Genomic DNA, 20,981 nt, shown 5'->3' with positions numbered 1-20,981 from the left:
ATTATTATTATTATTATTATTATTATTAAGGATCCAAGAAACATTGTGGCCCTCAAGATGACCTATTCAGTCCACTCTCTAGCTCGCACTCTGCTAGCTTTCCACAAACTATGCAGAACAACTGGGCCCACCACACCAATGGTCCATCTAGTCCAGCCTCCTGTCTCACACAGTGGCCAACCAGTTCCTCTGGAGGGCCAACAACAGAGCAAAGAGGCCGAGGCCTTCCCGTGATGTTGCCTCCTGGCTCTGGGATTCAGAAGTTGACTGCCTCTGAATATGGAGGTTCCCTTTAGTCCCCCGCCCGATTAAAATCACACGCCTTCATACCTTGTCCCCAGTGACCACCAGACCCCCCTGACATAACATCGTCTGTTCAGATATCGCACTCACTCCTATCGCATGCCGGCAGACACTCACCAAATATAAAAAAAGAGACAGAACGCAGGCGCAGAGCCAGCAAACTGATAGTGCCTCCAGTCCCGGATGCTGTACGCCAAGCCGGCCAAGGCCATCTGCCCCATGGCGTTGGTGCAGTGAGCCATGACTATCACAACGGGGCGGTAGGAAGCCCCCACCCACTCAGTACCTGCAGGGGTACAGAGACGATCAAGCTGTTAAGAGCGATGCACAATGGCGTGCAGCAAGACAATTATTTCGATTCAATAACGGCCAGGGATTTAACCCGTTAAACGAGTGCATTGATCAGTTAAATTTAAATAAACAGATTATAAGATCTCTCTTTGGTATCAAAGCCCATCAGGGCTTGGCTTCCATTGGTAACAGGTATAACATAGCGTCTAAACGGCACTATCGCTGCAGCTGCGTTCCACTTAGCATTTTGCCAGATCTGGGTTGGGAAATTCCTGGAGATTCTGGGGGGTGGAGCCTGGGGAGGGCAGAGTTTGGAGAAAGGAGGGACCTCGATTTGATATAATGCCATAAGTCTACCCCCCAAACTGTTATTTTCTCCAGGAGAAGAGATCTCTGTCAGCTGGAGATCAGTGGTAATTCTGGGAGATCCTCAAGCCCTAAAAGAAGACAAAGAAGACAAAGTAGACAGAGAAGGAGAAGAAGAAGAGGAGGAGGAGGAGGAGTTTGGATTTATACCCCGCCCTTCACTACACAAAGGAGTCTCAGAGCATCTCACAATCTCCTTTCCAGGGGTCATTTCGTAGGAAAAAAGGAGCAGGATCTCATTAGCATAACTCATTTGCATAACTTATTTGCATATGGCACACCCCCTGACAATACCGGAAGTGTGTCAGAAGGCAACACCCACCACTCAGGCTCCACTGGACTGTTTTGGATTGCCAGCTATTGGGGGGGGGACGTGCAGATCTGTCCTCACAGAGGAGGCAGAGCTTGTACCTGAATAAAACTTGGTCTTAAAGGTGCCACTGGACTGTTTTGGACTGGAGGGCCGGGGGGAGCTCTGCAACTTACCTGGCTGCTTCTTGCTCTGACTGAGGGCTGCTGGGAGCAGGGGGTGGGGCTTGTTGCATGTGCCCGCTCCCTGGGCTCTTTATTGCCGGAGCTCCACTGCTGTGTGTTCCTGCAGGCAGGGGTCTTGTTGTAGAAAAAGAGCTGCCGGAGCTCATTAGCATAACTCATTAGCATAACTTATTTGCATATGCCACGCCCCCTGACATCACCGGAAGTGACAGAAGGCCACACCCCCTGACATCACCGGAAGTGTGTCAGAAGGCCCGGCTACTTACCCTCCTGCTTCATCCTCATTCCCAAACGGAATGAGGATCGAAGCAGAGGGCGGGGTAAAGAAGGGGGCGGGGCTTCACCACGTGATCGCCCCGCCCCCTAGAGGTTCTCTTCCGGAGCTCCGTACCTGAGAGCTCCCCCCCGACTAGAGCCCTGCCTGCAGGAAATTACCCCTGCTCCTTTCCTTTCCCCTCCTCACAACAGACACCCAGTGAGGTAGGTGGGGCTGAGAGAGCTCTGAGAGAACTGCTCTTGAGAGAACAGCTCTGAGAGAACTTGTAATCGACCCAAGGTCACACCAGCAGCTGCACGTGGAGGAGTGGGGAATCAAACCTGGTTCTCCCAGATTAGAGTCCGCACTCCTAACCACTACACCAAACTAGAGGTTGGCATGCCCACTTCCCCTGAGGACTCGTGGACATGTGCTTCTCTGGCTGGTGAGCGGACACCACTTTCATGTACAATTCTCTGAATCTGGGAGAACCAGGTATCTACTTAAGTAGGGTTACCAAATGCCCTCTTTTTAGAGGACATGTCCTCTTTTTTGGTGACCGTACTCTCTTTAGCTCTTTAAAAAAAATGACGAAAACATCTGCTTTTTGGGTCGGATGGTTAGGGATATTCCTAGCTAGTAGCAATTATCACAGCTGAAATAGTAGGGGTCTTTGAAATGAGGTTTGTCATAGGGATCACTTGTTTGAAGTAATCAGTCGGGAAAGATGTCCTCCTGTTTGCTTTTATCTTCAGTAAGGAGAACCATTATGGCATACCGATTACGGTGGGGAAAAAGAAGAAAGCAGGTGCGAGATGGAAGTACTTACTAGAGCAATGCTCATTGCTCAAGGTGGAATTTGAAAAACCCCGTAGAAGATCCCCTGAAGAGGCTTTACTGTGGCATGCGTAGGGATCTATAAAGCTCTAATAAATACTTTCACCTCGTGCCTGCTTTTTTCTTTTTTCCCTCCCTACTGGTGCGGCCATTTGTTTCTCCGGTACTGATTAGAGTGTCAGAGTAGGATCGGTGTGATGGACAGGAGGCTGTCCCACCCCAAAGGGAAAAACAGCCACTCAGCAGCCGTTTCATCCCTGGGCCTATGAGAGTGCAACTCTAGCATCCAATCACCTTTCAGAGGCGGGATGGAATGGTGGTGGGAAGCATAGTTCTGGTCCAATCAGAAGTGACTCACGATAAATCAGTCACTGTCCCCCATCTAACAGGATTGAAGTGAATGTACCTAGGAAGTAGAAAATGGCACCCAATTAGAGGACAAAATGTCTGGAAAGAATCATCAGGGGACGTGGCTGCAGAATTTCAAGGAAAGGCAAAAGGGCTTATTTCTTTATCCTACATACCTATCCGGTGGTACCTGGAAGAACCCAGCACAGGTAGGCGTTTAACTCGACAGGTACCACTGGGACCCACGCTCACTCGACCAAACCCCAAGGCCTGAGCCACCAAGCAGGTTAGGGATTGAGTCTAGTGCAGGGATCCCTCCACGATACCTGCCGACACCTTTCCTGGTGGAAGCCAAAATGAGAGATCACGGGAAGAGGTGTCACTCCAAAAACAACATCCATGATAAAAAAAATAACAGAGTCAATAAAGATAAATTGCAAAAAGATTTACTGAAGTGATTCTGTAGTTCTGTAAGGAATATCCTTCTGTCATCGCTCACATGCTAACAAATACTGCGCAATGTGAACATTCGTTTCGCAATATATACTTTATCTGATCGTGTAGCGATCCACATTGTGAAGACCTTGGGCCCTGTCATTAGTCAACATGGAATGTTTCCAGCAAGACCTGATAAGTAGTATTTGATAAGAATTGGGATTGAGAGCCAGTTTGGTGTAGTGGTTAAGTGTGCGAACTCTAATCTGGGAGATCCGGGTTTGATTCCCCACTCCTCCACTTGAACTTGCTGATGTGACCTTGGGTCAGTCACAAGCTCTGGCACAGCTGTCCTTGAAAAAGAGCAGTTTGTGTCAAGAGTTCTCTCAGCCCCACCCACCTCACAGGGTGTCTGTTGTGGGGAGGGGAAGGGAAAGGAGTTTGTAAGCCGCTCTGAGACTCCAAGTGAAGGGCGGGGGATAAACCCAATCTCTTGTTGTTGTTGTTGTTGTTATTTTATTAGTCACATTTATACAACACCCTCCCCACAATGCAGGCTCAGGGCGGCTCATAGTCAGTACATAAAATACAGTTAAAACCACATAAAACCATATAAAACAATTCCATGCTCAGATAAAGTAAATATTGCGAAACGAATGTTCAGATTGTGCAGTATTCGTTAGCCTGTGAGCGATGACAGAAGGATATTCCTTACAGAACTACAGAAATACTTAGGTAAATGTTTTTGCAACTTTATTGACTCTTTGTTATTTTTATCACGGATGTTGTTTTTGGAGTGACACCTTTCCTGGTGCCTGCCAAGTGTTTTAAGAAAGTGGGTGAGGCCAGGTGGGGCTCTTGCCCAGCAAGGCTTCTGATTGGCCGTTGGAAATTAGATTGGCTGTGCAGATTTTTAGCCACATTGCTTTGGCAGTAGCTGCCACGTCAGCACGAGGCTCTTCAAATATTTGACTGCAGGGAAGCTGTGTCAGCCATTTTGCAGCTGGCTCCACCTCCTGCAGCAGCCATTTTGGGGTGGCCATTTTGTAGCTGGGCCCGCCACACTGTGTCAGGATTCCAAGGTGCCCCCGGACTCAAAACGTTTGTGTCTAGCATGTCAGGACATGGAGTTTGGTGGATTAGTGATGGGGGCCAAGTGGTACCTGTTGGGAGAAATGTCTACAGCGGTTGTAAACCTGCCAAGAGGAAAAGTGGCCAATCTCACCTCACGAGGAAGATAAAATACCATTTTGGGATGTGTGGAAGCTAGGTTAATGGGTTTCCTGAGAACCCTGAGATGCTGAACACCTGAAGAAGAGAAGGATTTATACCCTGCCCTTCACTACCCGAAGGAGTCTCAGAGCGGCTTACAATCTCCTTTCCCTTCCCCTCCCCATAACAGACACCTGTGAGGTAGCTGAGAACTGCCCTTGAGAGAACAGCTCTGGAAGAACTTGTGACTGACCCAAGGTCACACCAGCAGTTGCATGTGGAGGAGAGGGGAATTAAACCTGATTCTCCCAGATTAGAGTCCATGCTCCTAACCACTACACCAAATTGGCTCTCTGGTAATCCTTGTTTGTACATATTCAACAATGTTGCCATATACCAGTGATGGCGAACCTTTTAGAGACTGAGTCCCCAAACTGCGACCCAAAACCCACTTATTTATCGCAAAGTGCCAACACGGCACTTTAACCTGAATACTGAGGTTTTACTTTAGAAAAAACAACTCATACATTAATTTAAGATGATCCAAACAAAGCAAGGAAAGCAATCCCAAATGCTTTCACTTACTTAAAATTATTTGGCAAAGAATTCAACACTTTAATGATGGTCTGGGCCTGGCTGGGGTGATGGCACGCGTGCCCACAGAGAGGGCTCTGAGTGCCACCTCTAACACCCATGCCATAGGTTCGCCACCACTGCCATATACACTGTATGAGTTTGTACAATTCACCTCGCCTCATGCAAGTATAATCTCCGGACCATAATTCCCCTAGTAATTATCTTTGCAGTTGCAGAAGTACTAACTCATGACCATATACCAATTTAGGATCAAAAATGCGCATAAAACAAAAAAACAAAGCATAAACTGGATCCCCAGAGGTGATCACTTTTGAATGCAGGGCCGACCCCCCCCCCCCCCCAAAGAAGCCCGAGTCAGTGGAGTCTTACCTAAAGCCGTCATGCTTATACTGAATCCAGCAAAAGCAGAACCCACAATGGACCTCAAGGCGATGTAGACGTACAAATTGGGCGCAAAGCCCGCCCCGACGCCAAAGGAGCCCATCAAGAGAAGGGTGAGCAAGATCGTGTTTCGGCTCCCGATCCTGGGGCAGAAGAAATGCAAGGAGGTCGGTAGAGGAAGGCCATCACTTGGACACCAGTACGCATTGCATGTACACAGGTGTATTAAAAGTATGGATGCTTTTCAGCTTTAGGAAGGGGCGATATCGCTTTGGAAAGCCATCTGATTGTTGTACATATTAGATTCCATGTCAAAAAAATGAAGTCAAATGAGGAGGAAGATCTATGTTTTATTTCAATTAACAGAAAAACAATTGGACCAAACAGTCCATCCAAAACTGACTACTTTCTTCTCAGCATATTCAGGAAATATGCTTCAATTAATAGGAAAACAATTAGACTAAATAACTCATCAAAAATTGACAACTTTCTTCTTTTTCTTCTTCATCTTCAATATATTCTGAACATATTCAGGAAATACATGATATTTTATACATGAACTGACATCATCAAGAAAACAATATTCAAACAGCATAATTGGTTACAAAAGATAGTGGTAATTTGAATAATAATCCTCTGATTGGCCAGATATAAAAAAAACATATATCTATGTCAATCTAAGTGCTTACTTAACCTATCCTAAATGATAATGGGCAAGGATTCTTCATACGAGACTAAAATCTTATCTGACCCAGACATTGAAAGGTTTGCCCTAAGAACTACAGAATCATGAACTTTGTACCTATTATGTTGTCTGCTAACAATATCAGACCTACGAAAGGAAAGCCTTCTATATAACAGGCCTTTCTAACATCCTAATGAAATATGACTTAAAGAATAAATCTATAAAAACCAGAGAAATATGAATATGAACAATCAAGAAGAAAAAAACCTACATATAAAAATCTTTATATTCCCATGCATACTACATGATCACGTACAGACAATTTAATCTGAGAAATCCAGAGTAGAGCCTTCATAACGGATGGGCTGTCCGTTCTGTACTTGAGAGCCTACACGAGGGGCAGGGGGAGAGGGCGGGATATGGAGCAGGAAAGCCGCAGAGCCTCAGGTCATCCCTACCCAAATTTACTTTGCCCTGGGGAAAGTAGCAGTGAGTATTTTTTTAAGAAAATGTACAGAACGTGGGACTGTAGCCCCATGGCAGAAGAGAGATCCTTGGCATGCAAAAGACCTGCGTTTTGATCTCTGTTGTTTCTACTCAGAGGTCCATGATTATGCGAGATTCTGTATTTCGGGACCTCTTGCAGAATGCAACGTGTCTCTGTACAGGAGGAGGAGAGGAGGAGAAGTTTGGATTTATACCCCGCCCTTCACTACCCGAAGGAGTCTCAGAGCGGCTTACAAACGCCTTCCCCTCCCCACCACAGACACCCTGGGAGGCAGGTGGGGCTGAGAGAGCTCTCTCGAGAACTGCTCTTGAGAGAACAGCTCTGAAAGAACTTGTGACTCACCCATGGTGACACCAGCAGCTGCATGTGGAGGAGTGGGGAATCGAACCCGGTTCTCCAAGATTAGAGTCCGGGCTCCCAACCACTACACCAAACTGGCTCTTAGAGGCCATTTGCACAGGCTTAGTAAGATGTCACCCAAGGGAGGCTAAGCGAGCCAGTCCTCGTGACATTTCATAGCTCTGATGGTGCCGGAAACGGCATTGCTTTCTTCCATGTGAAAATCCCTTTTGGAGTTGGGCTTCCGATCCTGCTGTGGTCCCTCGAGGGTGGTCTGTCCCTCCCACCAAAGCTGAGCAAATTGCCGCTCGTGCCTTTTGTCCGATGAAGCTTAATGGAAGCCACAGAGAACAAAGCCATCTCTGTGGATATCGGGGTCGCTGGGTCCCTCCCCGGCCACCAGAGGGCGATGGAGAGGCAGGGTTGCCAGATCCAGGTTGGGAAACTCCTGGAGATTTGGGAATGGAGTCCGGGGAGGGCAGAGACCTCGGCGGGTTCCCAATCAGTGTTCCCACTAAGCTGAGTCAGTGTGAGCTAGCTCACAGTTTTTTTAGCCTCCGGCTCACACATTTCTGTCTTAGCTCAGGAGGGATGGCTCCAGAGCAAACTGAGTTATGCAGCAGTCAAATCGCTGGGTCACAACTTTAATGCCCGTAGCTCACAAAGTACAATTTTTCCTCACAAGACTCCACAGCTTAGAGGGAGCATCCCCAAGGTCCTCTTCATCCCAGCAGGGCTTGTACATGATGCAATGGCCTTACTGGAGCTAAACAAGTCTGCATGTGGCCAGTGCTAGGGTTACCAGCCTCCAGGTTCTGGTTGAAGATCTTCTTAGATTACAAATGATCTCCAGGCCACAGAGATCAGTCCACGGGGGGGGGAAATGGCCGCATAGGAAGGTAGACTCTGTGGCATTGTACCTCACTGAAGTTAGGAGGGCAGACTCTAATCTGGGAGAACCGGGTTTGATTCCCCACTCTTCCACATGCAGCTACTGGTGTGAGCTTGGGTCAGTCACAAGTTCTTTCAGAGCTGCTCTCTCAAGAGCAGTTCTCGGGAGAGCTCTCTCGGCCCCACCTGCCTCACAGGGTGCTTGTTGTGGGGAGGGGAAGGGAAAGGAGTTTGTCAGCCGCTCTGAGACACCTTTGGCTAGTGAAGGGCGGGGTATAAATCCAATCTCTTCTCCTTCTTCTTCAAGAGCAGTTTCTGTCAAGAGCTCTCTCAGCCCCACCTGACTCACAGGGTGTCTGTTGTGGGGAGGGGAAGGGAAAGGAGTTTGTAAGCCGCTGTGAGACACCTTTGGCTAGTGAAGGGTGGGGTATAAATCCAATATCTTCTCCTTCTTCTTCAAGAGCAGTTTCTGTCAGAGCTCTCTCGGCCCCAGCTACCTCACAGGGTGTCTGTTGTGGGGAGGGGAAGGGAAAGGAGTTTTGTAAGCCGCTCTGAGACTCCTTCAGGTAGTGAAGGGCAGAGTATAAATCCAATCTCTTCTTCTTTTTCTTCTCCTCCTCCTCCTCCACCCCCCAAATCTTCAGATATTCCCCAACCCGGAACTGGCGACCCTAGTCAGTGCCCAGATGGGGAATTTTCTGAGAAGCCCACGTACATTGTTTCAAATGGCATGACAGAAAGGCAGGGGAAACAGCTAGATACCGAAACCATAGCTAATCTGAAGGCCAGTTCATGTGGCAGTCTATACAGAAAGAGATCTCTTTTCTGTCGGATGTGTTGTCCCAGCAGTCTGCCTCTACTTTGAAGGCACGCCCTTAGAAGAACCGCTCCTACTCCTCATGGGTGTGGTTGGAGGCAACCAGAAGAACAGGGACCATTCCTAGGAAAGGCATATCTTTTGCATAATCCATTCTGCCTCCTTGCAAAGGATAAAGAGCTGAGTCAGAAACTCGGGTTCCTGGGAAGATGCTTCGACCAATTGCAATGCCTGTGACAAAATTATTACGGAACCACGAAGGGCGCATTGCCCAGCTGAAGTGACAACATATATGGGGGTGGACCAAAATGCCCAGATCTGTACAACAACAATAAAAACAACCGTGATGTTATGTTATGAAAATATATTTAGACTACTATTCTGTAGTGAATCGTATTTCTTCATCACATCACAAAAATGTACACATACACGCAATGGGATTTGCATATAATACCGTTTCACATAATAGCTTTTTCTAAGTGTGCTGCGTGAATCAACAATTCTAATCTGTGAATTAACATACAACATTCTTCCCACTTCAGTGAAAGAATCTGTTTTATTGAAGTGGGAGGAATGTTGTGTGTTACGTAATTCGCGGATAAGAGTTGTTGACATGTAAACGAAAGGTATTCACGCAGCACACTTAGAAAAAGCTGTTATGTGAAATGGTATTATATGCAATCCCTGTTGTGTGTGTGTGTATATTTTTATAATATGATGAAGAAATACGATTCACTATAGAATAATACTCTAAGGCTCCGATCAGACGCAGAATTTGCCACGGGAGCGGCACTAATGCCTGGCGGATTATAGAGGTGCGATCACACAGCAACATCTGGCCAGCGTAGCGCACCCGTCGCAGCTAGCCGAGGATGTGGGATAAAAAGCTACCTCCGAAAGTCCACTAGCAAACGGCTTGCGATGGGCCACTGCCGGACTTTCCTTGTGTGATCACTCCAGCGCGCTCCTCTTGCGTCGTTGGAGCGCGCCGGTAATGTGCGCCGTCGCATCTGATCGCGTTTGCAGCGGGCCACACTGTGCCACCACAAACAGACACGCCTCCCCCCCCCCTCCGCGTTTCCCAGCAAGTATGAACGGGACCTAAATATATTTTCAAAACATTAACATCACAGTTGTTTTCATTATTGTTTGCATCCTTCCTGTTATCTCTGTTGCTTCTACACAGATCTGTACAACAACAGGCTTCCTTCAGGATAGCAGCTGCAGCCCAGTAACAACAGAGATGCTCGTTGGCTTACCTGTCACTCAGCGGCCCGAAGACCAGAGCTCCGGCGAGAACGCCCGCCATGAAAATGGACTGAGAGATGTCGTTTAAGTTTTTTCGCTCACAGACCAAGTTGAACTGGAGGGGAAAGAGCAGACAGTCCCTTTATTGAGCCTCCGGTCAACGCCAGCGTGGTATTCTCTTTCTGCAAATGGCAGCGCCATTTTCTGGCTGTCGTAGTTAAACGGCTTAGGGAAAGGCCACTGGAACATGCAGACTGGATATTAGAAAAAGCATTCGGGGTTTGTGCAATACAGGAAGTCACTCTGTCCAGGTGGACTGAATGTGCCCAGGTACAGGAGCAATGTCCAGCATCTGGGAAAGGATGCAAAAACTGAAACAATAAAACATATACTAAACTCATTCAGTCCTGACATATGTATTCTCACCAAGAAGGGCTATGCATCCTCTGTATTTTAGTGTATTTGGAATAGTATATCGGAATAGTGATGCAATGAATATTTGGAATGTTTTTCTCTGACATAACACTGCACCCCACCTCTAGGAAAAGGATGTCGTTGGTTGACTCCATGCTTGAAAGGAGACAAATGGAGCGTTAACAATAGAGTCACAGTTTATTACTCTTAGAAGGATACTTTTACACATCTATCTCCTATTTTGACATATTTATGACTTCAGTGTTCCCGCCCCCAATTAAATCAAAACAAATGGTGACCGTATGCACTTAGCTTGTAATTGCTGTTTAGTCTTTGCATATGTCAAAACATCTTCATTAAGTTGTATGCTAATTTGCTGTTCACCTATGTTGAGGCATCTGTCTATATATATGAGCTGTATCTGTACATTTCAATGTATCTGAGGAAGTGTGCATGCACACAAAAGCTCATCCCTTGAATAAACTTTTGTTGGTCTTAAAGGCAGAGGGCATTTCGGGGGGGATCGCGGGGGGATCGCAGTTCCCCCGGGTGAGGTACGGGGGGCGGGGCACATGACGAAGCCCCGCCCCCTGCTTCCGGCCGCCCCGCTTCTGGCCCTCATTCAGCCAGGAGGAGGCAGGAGAAGAGGGAGGGTAAGTTGCTTCCTCCCTGCCTCTCCCCACCCCTGCCTGCCTGGGGCCAGGGAGGGCCTTCGCGGGGCTTCCTTGCACTCCCGCCGGCCTTGCAGGTCCACCGCCGGGCCCCTCATGGGGCTCGGCAGTGGAGCTGCAAGGCCGGCGGTGGCGGCCAGGACCATTGTGTGGCCTTATGACACACTTCCGGTGATGTCAGGGGGTGTGGCATATGCTAATGAGTTATGCTAATGAGTCCCCCTAGCTCTTTTTCTACGAAACGACCCCTGCTTAAAGGTGCCACTGGACTCAAACTTTGTTCAACAATAAAATGAATCACTTTGCCATCATGTGGAGACTGAGACAGTGGTTTACAAGAATCCCCCTGTCTTATCCTACAACTGGACTATTACCCTGGAAACCAGTGGCTGGTTTAAACGGGATGTTAATTCCCAAGAGAATGTCATTCCTGAATGTGTGATGGAAGCACTAAATGACAGAGAGCGGAGCACCAATCTGCCTGTGTTACTGAGCGTGGATTTGGGGGATTTAAAAAATAATACAGATGGAGAAGGAGGACGATCAGGTAAAACATGGTATGATGTAGATCCTTTCCTATCCTATTCCTAGCTAGGCTGAGGGAATGATCTCTATGGGGGCACCAACTTAAGTTGTAATGAAACAAAACCCCTAAATATCTAAATGATTTAACCTGTTCTATTTCTTTTCTTTCTATTCTCCACTGATTACACTTCCAGGCTTTGGGAAAGACCAATATTTTTGTTTTATCAAAATTAATAGAAAGAGAATTCCGACTACAATAAGAGTTAAACTCTAATAAAAGGTGCACAAGTCCAATCCTAGTAAAAGAAAGAATGGCCGCATCATCTGCATAAAGTAAAATGGGAACTGCAGAAGCTATTTATTTATTTTCTATTTGTTTCATTGTTCTTTTTGCTGCTGTGTTATGCCAATAAAGGTCCATGTATGTGTGTGTGTAGATCCTTTCCACACTTGGATCTCATCCCTGGTTTTATCAGAGTTCAGCTCGGGACACAGTACCTTGCATTTATCCCTGCTTATAATGGTCCTTTCCACACTAGACCTTAAGTCCTGGTTCAACCCTGTCCCCAAACTTACATTCTATACTAAACATGAGTTCACCCCTGTAATTATCTCGGGGTATTATTACATTCTACACTACATGCAATTTCACGCCCGTAATTATCTTGGGGTATTTTTTGTTTCCACATTACATTGAGGTCACCCCGGTTTCGCCCCACACTTGTCCCGGGATAAACGGATGCTGTTATAACCAGGGATAAATGCAAGGTGTTGTGTCCCGAGTTGAACTCTGATGAAACCAGGGATGAGATCCAAGTGTGGAAAGGACCAACAGCATCCATTTATCCTGGGAAGGGGAGTTCACCACCTCCCTAGGCAGTTGATCCCACTGTTGCACAACTCTGACTGTCAAAAAATATTTCCTAATATCCAGCCGGTACCTCCCTGCCCTTAATCTAAACCCATTATTGTGAGTCCTTCCCTCTGCTGCCAACAGGAACGGCTCCCTGCCCTTCTCTATGGTCGAATCTGCATTTGCATTTTTAAATTAGTTTCATGCTGCTGTGACGCCGTCTTTCTCTATGCTTGTTTGAATGTTGTTTGGAGAGGAAGATTCTTTTGAAGCAGTGCAGAGGTGCAATGACAGTGGAGCCTCCGCGAAAGGACGATAAACATGTGTGGACGTGCAAAAGTATGCTAGCACTCTTGAGGTGTGAAAACAACACCAAATGCAGACAGATTTTTTGAAGACGGAGTCAAAAGACTGGGACACTGTTGGGAAAGTCAAATGCAGATTCAGCCTCAGTGAAAGCCCTTCAAAGACTTCGAGAGAGCAATCACGTTCCCCTTCAGCCTCCGTTTCCCTATGGCTGCTCTAAATTTCTAAAAAGGGAGCAATGGCGAAGAGCCGCCTCTTTGAGAAAAACTCATTGTGGTAAGACATTTTAGAAATATAGAAGGTTTGGGTTTAAAAATGAACCAAATAGTTTATAAAATCCATGTATCTGTCTCTGAACCGAACCCCATGTTTCTTTGCAAGCCCTTTGTTCCAGGAAAATCTCTCGCAACATTTGCATTACATTGTTCATGAATCTAAAGAATTTGGAAACATTTAGAAATAAAAGATTGGTATGCACCTGCCATTAAGTCAAGGAAGCCAGCATATTTGCAATACTAAAGGCTTGCCGACATGCAGAAACTCACATCGCACCTCCAGCCAGCAGACCGTGCCTGACTGTCTACCTTGCTTCAAAGAAACAAAGAACATCCTGAAATTGTAACATTCTTGTGTTTGTCATTTAAAAATTTAGGTGCTATCTCGCATTGTTTTGCGAAAGATCAGGGTAACCCCATTGCCTCTGGAATGTGGGAACATTTCCTGGACCATAATGCCCCACATTACCAGGGCAGTTAGATTAATTGATGCAGTTTATAATTTCTATAGCTCTATCGAAATGTATGGGACCAACATGGTATAAAAGAAGGCGAGATGCTTCGTTTCAGGACTGACTCTCAGAGATCCAGGGAAGGCTTTGTCTTTCGTGATCTCTCTGGGCCAGTCCAGAAGCTTCTGTGCATGGGGAAATCTTTGTTCTGTACAGAGGTCATTTCGGGGGGAAACGCGGGGGAATGCAGTTCCCCCGGGTGAGGTGCAGGGGGCGGGGCACATGACGAAGCCCTGCCCCCTGCTTCCGGCCGCCCCACTTCCAGCCCTCATTCAGCCAGGAGGAGGCAGGAGAAGAGGGAGGGTAAGTTGCTTCCTCCCTGCCTCCCCCCACCCCTGCCTGCCTGGGGCCAGGGAGGGCCTTGGCGGGGCTTCCTTGCACTCCTGCCGGCCTTGCAGGTCCACCACCGGGACCCTGATGTCAGGGGGTGTGGCATATGCTAATGAGTTATGCTAATGAGTTCCCCTAGCTCTTTTTCTACGAAATGACCCCTGGTTCTGTATATTTAACCACTGACTGTCACTTTTTTATTTAGGAAGTAAGTATTCTGTTTTGTATTCCTTGTTTGTCTTTAGCTAATAAACAATTTTATTGTTTAAATAACCTTGCGTTGCATTCCAGCTAACTTTCTTTTAACATTCTACCCCACCTTGGTAAGGGGCACTCACCAGACCCTTACGAACCTAAAGGGGGTGGGAACAGGTGCAGGTAACACTTTATACAGGGTTAGTTTAGACTGACAAGTGGTGCAGTTGCATTTTCCCAACACTCATCAGAACCACTCTCAACCAGTTTGGCTTGGTGCTTCACTTCCTTATGCATTTATTCGTTCCATGCATTTTTATCCCTCACTCTTCTTCCCATAAGCACAGGGCAGGGCAGATTGTTTTCTCCTGTCTTATTTATTTATTTATTTATTTTATTTACATGAGATTTATATACCGCCCATGACCCCTAATGGGTCTCAGAGCGGTTTACAGAATACTACTAATATATAGTAGTCATTAAACCTACCTAGGGCCACATTTCACAAGGGGAGGGACTCCCTACCGACACCCTGTTGGCAGCGCATTCTCTCTTCTTCCGGCAGGCTACGAGTGTTGTTTCTGGCATCTTCTGGTTACCCGGCGACCACCTTCCGGCAGGCTCGATGTTTTTCTCTTCTGCGCGCGACCGGCCTTCCGGCCGTGCCTCCCTGGATCAGTCGCCACCATTTTTCCGTTTCCTTGCCGCCGCCATCTTTTACTCCTCTCTCTCGCCGCTGCCGACCACCTTCCCAGCACGGAGCCAGGAGGAGGGTGCCCCCTGCCACCTAGGGGCAGGTACCCATTTCTCTTTGTTTTTACGAGAGCCGCTGGGTTAGCAGGAGCTGGGACGGGGGACGGGGGCTCAACCCGGCCGCAGTGGGGATTCGAACAGCCTTGTGGCTGTTCGCTACAGATGTTAACCACAGGCGTCGTATTGCCTGTGCCACCACTCCCATTTCTTCTCATAGCAAACCTGGGAGACAGGCTACCCTGAGAGGCAGTGATTAGTCCAAACTCACTCCGCGAGTTTCCTGGTGAATCAGGATCTGAACCCAGGTCTTAGTTCAACACTCTAACTAGCTCCAGGCTGGGAAATACCTGGATATTTTGGGGGTGGCGCCTGGAGGAGGGAAGGGTTTGGGGAGGGAAGGGTCTTCTTCAGTGTGGTATAAGCAGGGGTCATTTCATAGAAAAAGGGGTGCAGGAGCTCATTAGCATAACTCATTACATAACTTATTTGCATATGCCATGCCCCCTTACGTCACCGGAGGTGGGTCAGAAGGCAACACCCACCGCACAGGCTCCACTGGACTGTTTTGGATTGCTAGCTATTGGGGGGGCGTGCAGATCTGCCCTCACAGAGCAGGGAGTGCTTGTACCTGAATAAAACTTGGTCTTAAAGGTGCCACTGGACTGTTTTGGATTGCTAGCTATTGGGGGGGGGGGGAACGCGCAGATCTGCCCTCACAGAGGAGGGAGAGCTTGTACCTGAAGGTGGGCCAGGGGGGCTCTGCAACTTACCTGGTTGCTTCTTGCTCCTTGTGGCCCAACTGAGGGCTGCTGGGAGCAGGGGGTGGGGCTTGTTGCATGTGCCTGCCCACTGGGCTCCTTACTGCCACAGCTCCGCTCCTGTGCGCTCCCGCAGGAAATGACCCCTGGATATAATGCCATAGAGTCCACCTTCCAAAGAGGCCATTTTCTTCAGGCGAACTGATCCCTGTGACCTGGAGATGAGTTGTAATTCCAGGAGATCTCCAGCCACCACCTGGAGATTGGCAGCCCTATATGCAACACTGGCTGTGAGCTTAGTTTCCAGATTAGAGTCCCAACCCAGGGCTTCAGTGGCTTCCTAACAAGTCAGTTACACCGCAAGTTCACTCTCTGAGTGCTCTGATTTACAATCATCCCTGCATTATATGGATTTAAATTCAACCTTTGACAATAACTGCTGGACCTACCCATGGCGGCATAAACAAGGAAATATGGAGGTGCACACCATCAACATATTGATGACATCCAACCCAAAACTGCTGGGGTGAGCAACTCAACAAGCCTGGACGTTGAGGGGCGCTACATCACTCTAAGGGTGCGTTCAGACGGTTGCAATCGTTGTACTCACCGGCGTTCAGACGGGGCACATCTGCGTCCTCTCCCTAACCGGTGTAAAGCCCTCTACACCGTTGCACTCTGCCACCAGGTCCCAAGTGGTGGTATACTGAGTGCAACGGTGGCTTCTGGTTTATCCCGGCGTCTGATCGCTCTCCAACGTTGCAGAGACACTTCCGTCGGAAGCCTGAGACTTCCATCGGAAGCCTGAGGCTTCCGGCTTTCCCCTGCCATTTTTTTAACACAAGGAAGCGATATGCACTCGGGCGAAGCTTCGCCCTGAGCGTTTGTTTTTTTTTTAAAAAAAGGCCCTTAGTTTAACTTCCCGGAGGAGTCCGGGACTACAGGGAGGCCAGGTTGGGCTTTAAACTTTAAAGGTAAGTGCTTACCTTTAAAGTTTAAATGTAATGGGGGGGTTGAGCATGCACAAAGATTGCCATTCTCTGAATGGCTGCCTATGCGCATGCTCAAACTGTGCTTTAAAAAAAAAACGCCGACGCCCGCAGCGTGTGAGCGGGCATCCAACGGAGGGATCCGGAAGATGGAGGTAAGTGTGATCGCGTTTCTGCCGACATATACTGCACCGGTTCCAACCGGTGCAGTTTATGCCGGCAGAAACGCCCCGTCTGAACGCACCCTAAGGGTGTGTAGTTTGGTGTAGTGGTTAAGTGTAGTTTGGTGTAGTGGTTAAGACTCTAATCTGGGAGAACCAGGCTTGATTCCCCACTCCTCCACTTGCAGCTGCTGGATGACCTTGGGCAAGCCGTAGCTCTGATAAGAGCTGTCCTTGGAAAAAGAGCAGTTTCTGTCAAGAGCTCTCTCAGCCCCACCTACCTCACAGGGTGTCTGTTGTGGGGAGGGGAAGGGAAAGGAGTTTGTAAGCCACTCAGAGACTCCTTCAGGCAGTGAAGGGCGGGGTATAAATCCAATATCCTCCTCCTCCTCTTCTTCTTCTCTTCTAGTTGTTATCTTCTTGAATGGGATGCCTCTCTATGTCTTAACCGGGCAGCTGCCCTCCGACCCCTCTTCCCTCTCCCTTTGCCCCCTCTCACCTCACATGGCTTTCCATGGAGAATCGTGTCTGCAGGTGTCTCCTGTAGAGACAATGCCCTCATCCTCCCACACACAGGATGCCGGACAAGCTGGCCATTTGTGATAGGGAAAGCGCTCTTTATATTAGGCTTTTCTCTCTCTTTTTGACTGCAACCTGAATGTGAAATGAATGTACTTGAATAAATGTGAGTTTACCTTTTCTGCAATCTACTTCTTGGGAGACTTATTTACTGCACTCAGGATCCCGCTTCTATGACCGGGCAAAACTCTGCTGTATTAAGCTGACAGGGTTATTTTTGGGCAGGAACGCACAGGAACGGAGTTCCGGCTGGCTCCCAAGTTGGCCACGCCCAGCAGGAACTCATTAGCATAATAGGCCACACCCAACAGCAGGAACTCATTAGGATTGGCTACATTAGGGGTGTGTGGCCTAACATGCAAAGGAGTTCCTGCTACAAAAAAGGCCCTGGTTTGACAACAAACAAGGTAAACAGAATAAGAAGCAAAAGGTGGGTGTGGCTGGATGACCACACAGCTGGTGACATGGGGTGTGGCCTAATATGCTAATGAGCTGTGCTATCATGGGTGTGGCCTAATATGCTAAGGAGTTCCTGCTGTTGAGTGTGGCCTGTTATGCTAATGAGTTCCTGCTGGGGGTTTTCTACCAAAAAAAGCCCTGATTAAGCAGGTATCCCAGTAAATACTATGGACGACGATTCTCCTCCAGAGCTGCGCCTACAGATTAAACCAGCACAAGAGGTAGAATGAAACCTGTTGGAACCCCCACAGGAAAAATTACCATACGGTTTCCACACATAGACACATTTCAAGACAGAATCATGAAATCCAGGAGGGGCCATGGATCAGTGGCAGAGCACCTGCTTGGCATGTAAGGAGGTCACAGGCTCAGTGCTCGGCATCTCAGGCATTGAAAAACCGTACTCTGTCTGAGAGCTCTTGCCAGTCAGCATGGACAGTGCCGTATGAGAGCAAGCAGGGCTCTTTTTGTAGCAGAAACTCCTTTGCATATTAGCCCACACCCCCTAATCTAGCCAATCCTCCAAGAGTTTACAGAGCTCTTTTTACAGGAGCTACTGTAAGCTCTTGGAGGATTGGCTACATTAGGGGTGTGTCACGGCGACACACCCCTAATGTAGCCAATCCTCCAAGAGCTTACAGTAGCTCCTGTACGAAGAGCTCTGTAAGCTCTTGGAGGATTGACTACATTAGGGGCCACTCTCTGAGCAAGTGTGGTGTAGGGGTTTGAATGTCAGGCCAGGACCTGGGAGCCTGAGGTTCAAACCCCCACTGTGCCACAGAAGCTCGCCAGATGGACTTGGGCCAGTCACACACTCTAGCCTACCTCACAGGGCTGTTATGAAAATAAAAGGAAGAAGAAGAAGAGGAGGAGAGGAGATTGGATCGATACCCCGCCCTTCACTACCCAAAGGAGTCTCAGAGTGGCTTACAATCTCCTTTCCCCTTCCTCTCCCCACAACAGACACCCTGTGAGGCAGGTGGGTCGGAGAGAGCTCTTTCAAGAAATGCTCATGTGAGAACAGCTCTCAGAGAACTTGTGACTGACCCAAAGTCACACCAGCAGCCGCATGTGGAGGCGTGGGGAATCAAACCCCGTTCTCCCAGATTAGAGCCCGCGCTCCTAACGACTACACCAAACTGAAGGAGAAGAGACTGATGTAAGGCAATTTGGGTCTGCCTTGGGAAGAAAAGCGGGATATGACTATCCAAATAAATATATAAATAATAAATACCAAGGTAGATGGACCGAAGATTGAACTCAGTGTAAGGCCACCTCTTACAGGAATAACTAATTGTAAAGTACACACCTCGGTTAGCAATGTCGGCGGATGCTCTTCGGGATACACCCAACCGTCTCGGCATTTTTCTGTGGAATTGAGTTGAAGCGATTGAAGGCTCCCTTGCACAGGAGTAAACATACAGCATTCCTCAAGAGATCCATCGGGCTTTCTAGGAATGGTCAAGTTCAGCTCCTGCTCTTTGGTTAGGTTCAAGTCAAGCTTGCGGATCCAGCTCGTGTCGCAATAGTGAGGGACGTCCCTGACAATGAACACTTGGCCGAACAAGTGGAAGGCTGTGAGGAAATTCGGAATACAGAGCAGGAGAACTAGCCATTTCTGGAACCACCCGAATTCCCCGATCACCTTCAAGATGTCTCCAAATTCCATCGTTCCGACTTCACCAGCCGCTTGTGTGTATTGTTTTCACACCTGGGGACCGAAATGAGTGGTTAAGCTCAACTGAGTCTGCAAAGAAATAATAAAAAGGGGGCAAGGTGAATAATTAATCTGGGTTTGCCGTCTCTTAAACGAATGGAACCTATCCTACCGCGGCAGCTGCCAAGAGTTAATATTTTTATTTCTTTGAAACATTCATTATCCTGAGACCAGGGAAATTAAGGTAATCCTTCCCGCTTAGAACATTCCAAGTAGGAGGTGAACATAAGAACATAAGAGATGCCAATGTTGGATCAGGCCAAAGGCCCATCCAGTCCAACACTCTGTATCACACAGTGGCCAGAAATACCAGGTGTCATCAGGAGGTCCACCAGTGGGGCCAGGACATTAGAAGCCCTCCCACTGTTGACCCCCCCAAGCACTAAGAAGACAGAGCATCACTTGCCCCAGAGTCCCTATCTATACCTTGTGGCTAAGAGCCACTGATGGACCTCTGCTCCATATGCCTATCTAATTCCCTTTTGAAGCCGTCCATGCTTGTAGCCGCCACCACTTCCTGTGGCAGTGAATTCCAAGTGTTAATCACTCTTTGGGTGAAGAAGTACTTCCTTTTATCCGTTCTAACCCGACCGCTCAGCAGTTTCATGGAGTGCCCACGAGTTCTTGTATTGTGAGAAAGGGAGAAAAGTACCTCTTTCTCTACCTGCTCTTTCCCATGCATAATCTTATAAACCTCAATCATGTCACCCTAATTGTAAAATTAGTTGCAAAATTGTACAATTAGTGAAACCTGTCTTCTGATTCTTGCCTGCAGTTAGAGTTATGGCTGCGGGTCAAAAAATACGACGGGTGTTGTGCTTATGACCTGCCCTGGATTGACAAGATTGAATTTTGGATTTCAAAATACCTTCTAGAAGGTGCCCACTCAGTCAGAGTAGCCTCAATTCAATTGGGAGTCAGTTTGGTATAGTGGTTAGGGTTGCAGATTCTAATCTGGGAGAACCGGGTTTGATTCCCCGCACCTCCCCATGCAGCTACTGGTGTGACCTTGGCTCAGTCACAAGTTCTCCCAGAGCTGTTCTCTTACGAGCAGTTCTCGAAAGAGCTCTCTCAGCCCCACCTACCTCACAGGGTGTCTGTTGTGGGGAGGAGAAGGGGAAGGAAGATGGTAAGCCGCTCTGGGACTCCTTCGGGTAGTGAAGGGTGGGGTAGAAATCCAATCTTTTCCTCTCTCTTCTTCTCTCTTCTTCTTCAGTTCCTGGAAGGATCTTATTGGTGACAAATTAGATCTTGGTAAGTTTAAGCTCCACAAATGAATGGAATGAGCCCTGGGTCAGTGTCCTTTTTTGCGTTCTCCCTTCATCGCTCACTATTAGGCAATATTTCAGGTAACAATTAGTCTTGAATGCATGTAGAAATGGTATGTGTTGATCCGGGCACATTTTTTAAGCCACAAAATAAGTGGACATCAAGTAGAAACCAAGGGACGGCTCTACTATCTCCCCTCCTCTGTG

The 20,981-nt window shown here is 47.8% G+C and overlaps 1 protein-coding gene across 1 annotated transcript in view; it reads right to left on the bottom strand.

Moving 5' to 3' along the window:
* LOC107118598 (solute carrier family 22 member 13-like) overlaps positions 1 to 19,458 on the bottom strand; it is a 36,379-nt gene extending 16,921 nt beyond the window's left edge. The window contains exons 1-4 of the mRNA XM_015420960.1: positions 19,099 to 19,458; positions 10,021 to 10,124; positions 5,510 to 5,664; positions 421 to 589 (exon numbers count right to left, since the gene is read on the bottom strand). Coding sequence (XP_015276446.1) covers positions 421 to 589; positions 5,510 to 5,664; positions 10,021 to 10,124; positions 19,099 to 19,458 — 788 coding nt within the window. The remainder of the gene's footprint in view (positions 1 to 420; positions 590 to 5,509; positions 5,665 to 10,020; positions 10,125 to 19,098) is intronic.
* Between the last annotated feature and the right edge of the window lie 1,523 nt (positions 19,459 to 20,981).

This window comes from Gekko japonicus, unplaced genomic scaffold (genome assembly GCF_001447785.1).
Source record: "Gekko japonicus isolate JY-2015 unplaced genomic scaffold, Gekko_japonicus_V1.1 scaffold3203, whole genome shotgun sequence".
Taxonomy (NCBI): Eukaryota; Metazoa; Chordata; class Lepidosauria; order Squamata; family Gekkonidae; genus Gekko; species Gekko japonicus.
Note: the sequence above shows the minus strand (reverse complement) of the source record. Positions and strands in the feature narration are given on the sequence as shown.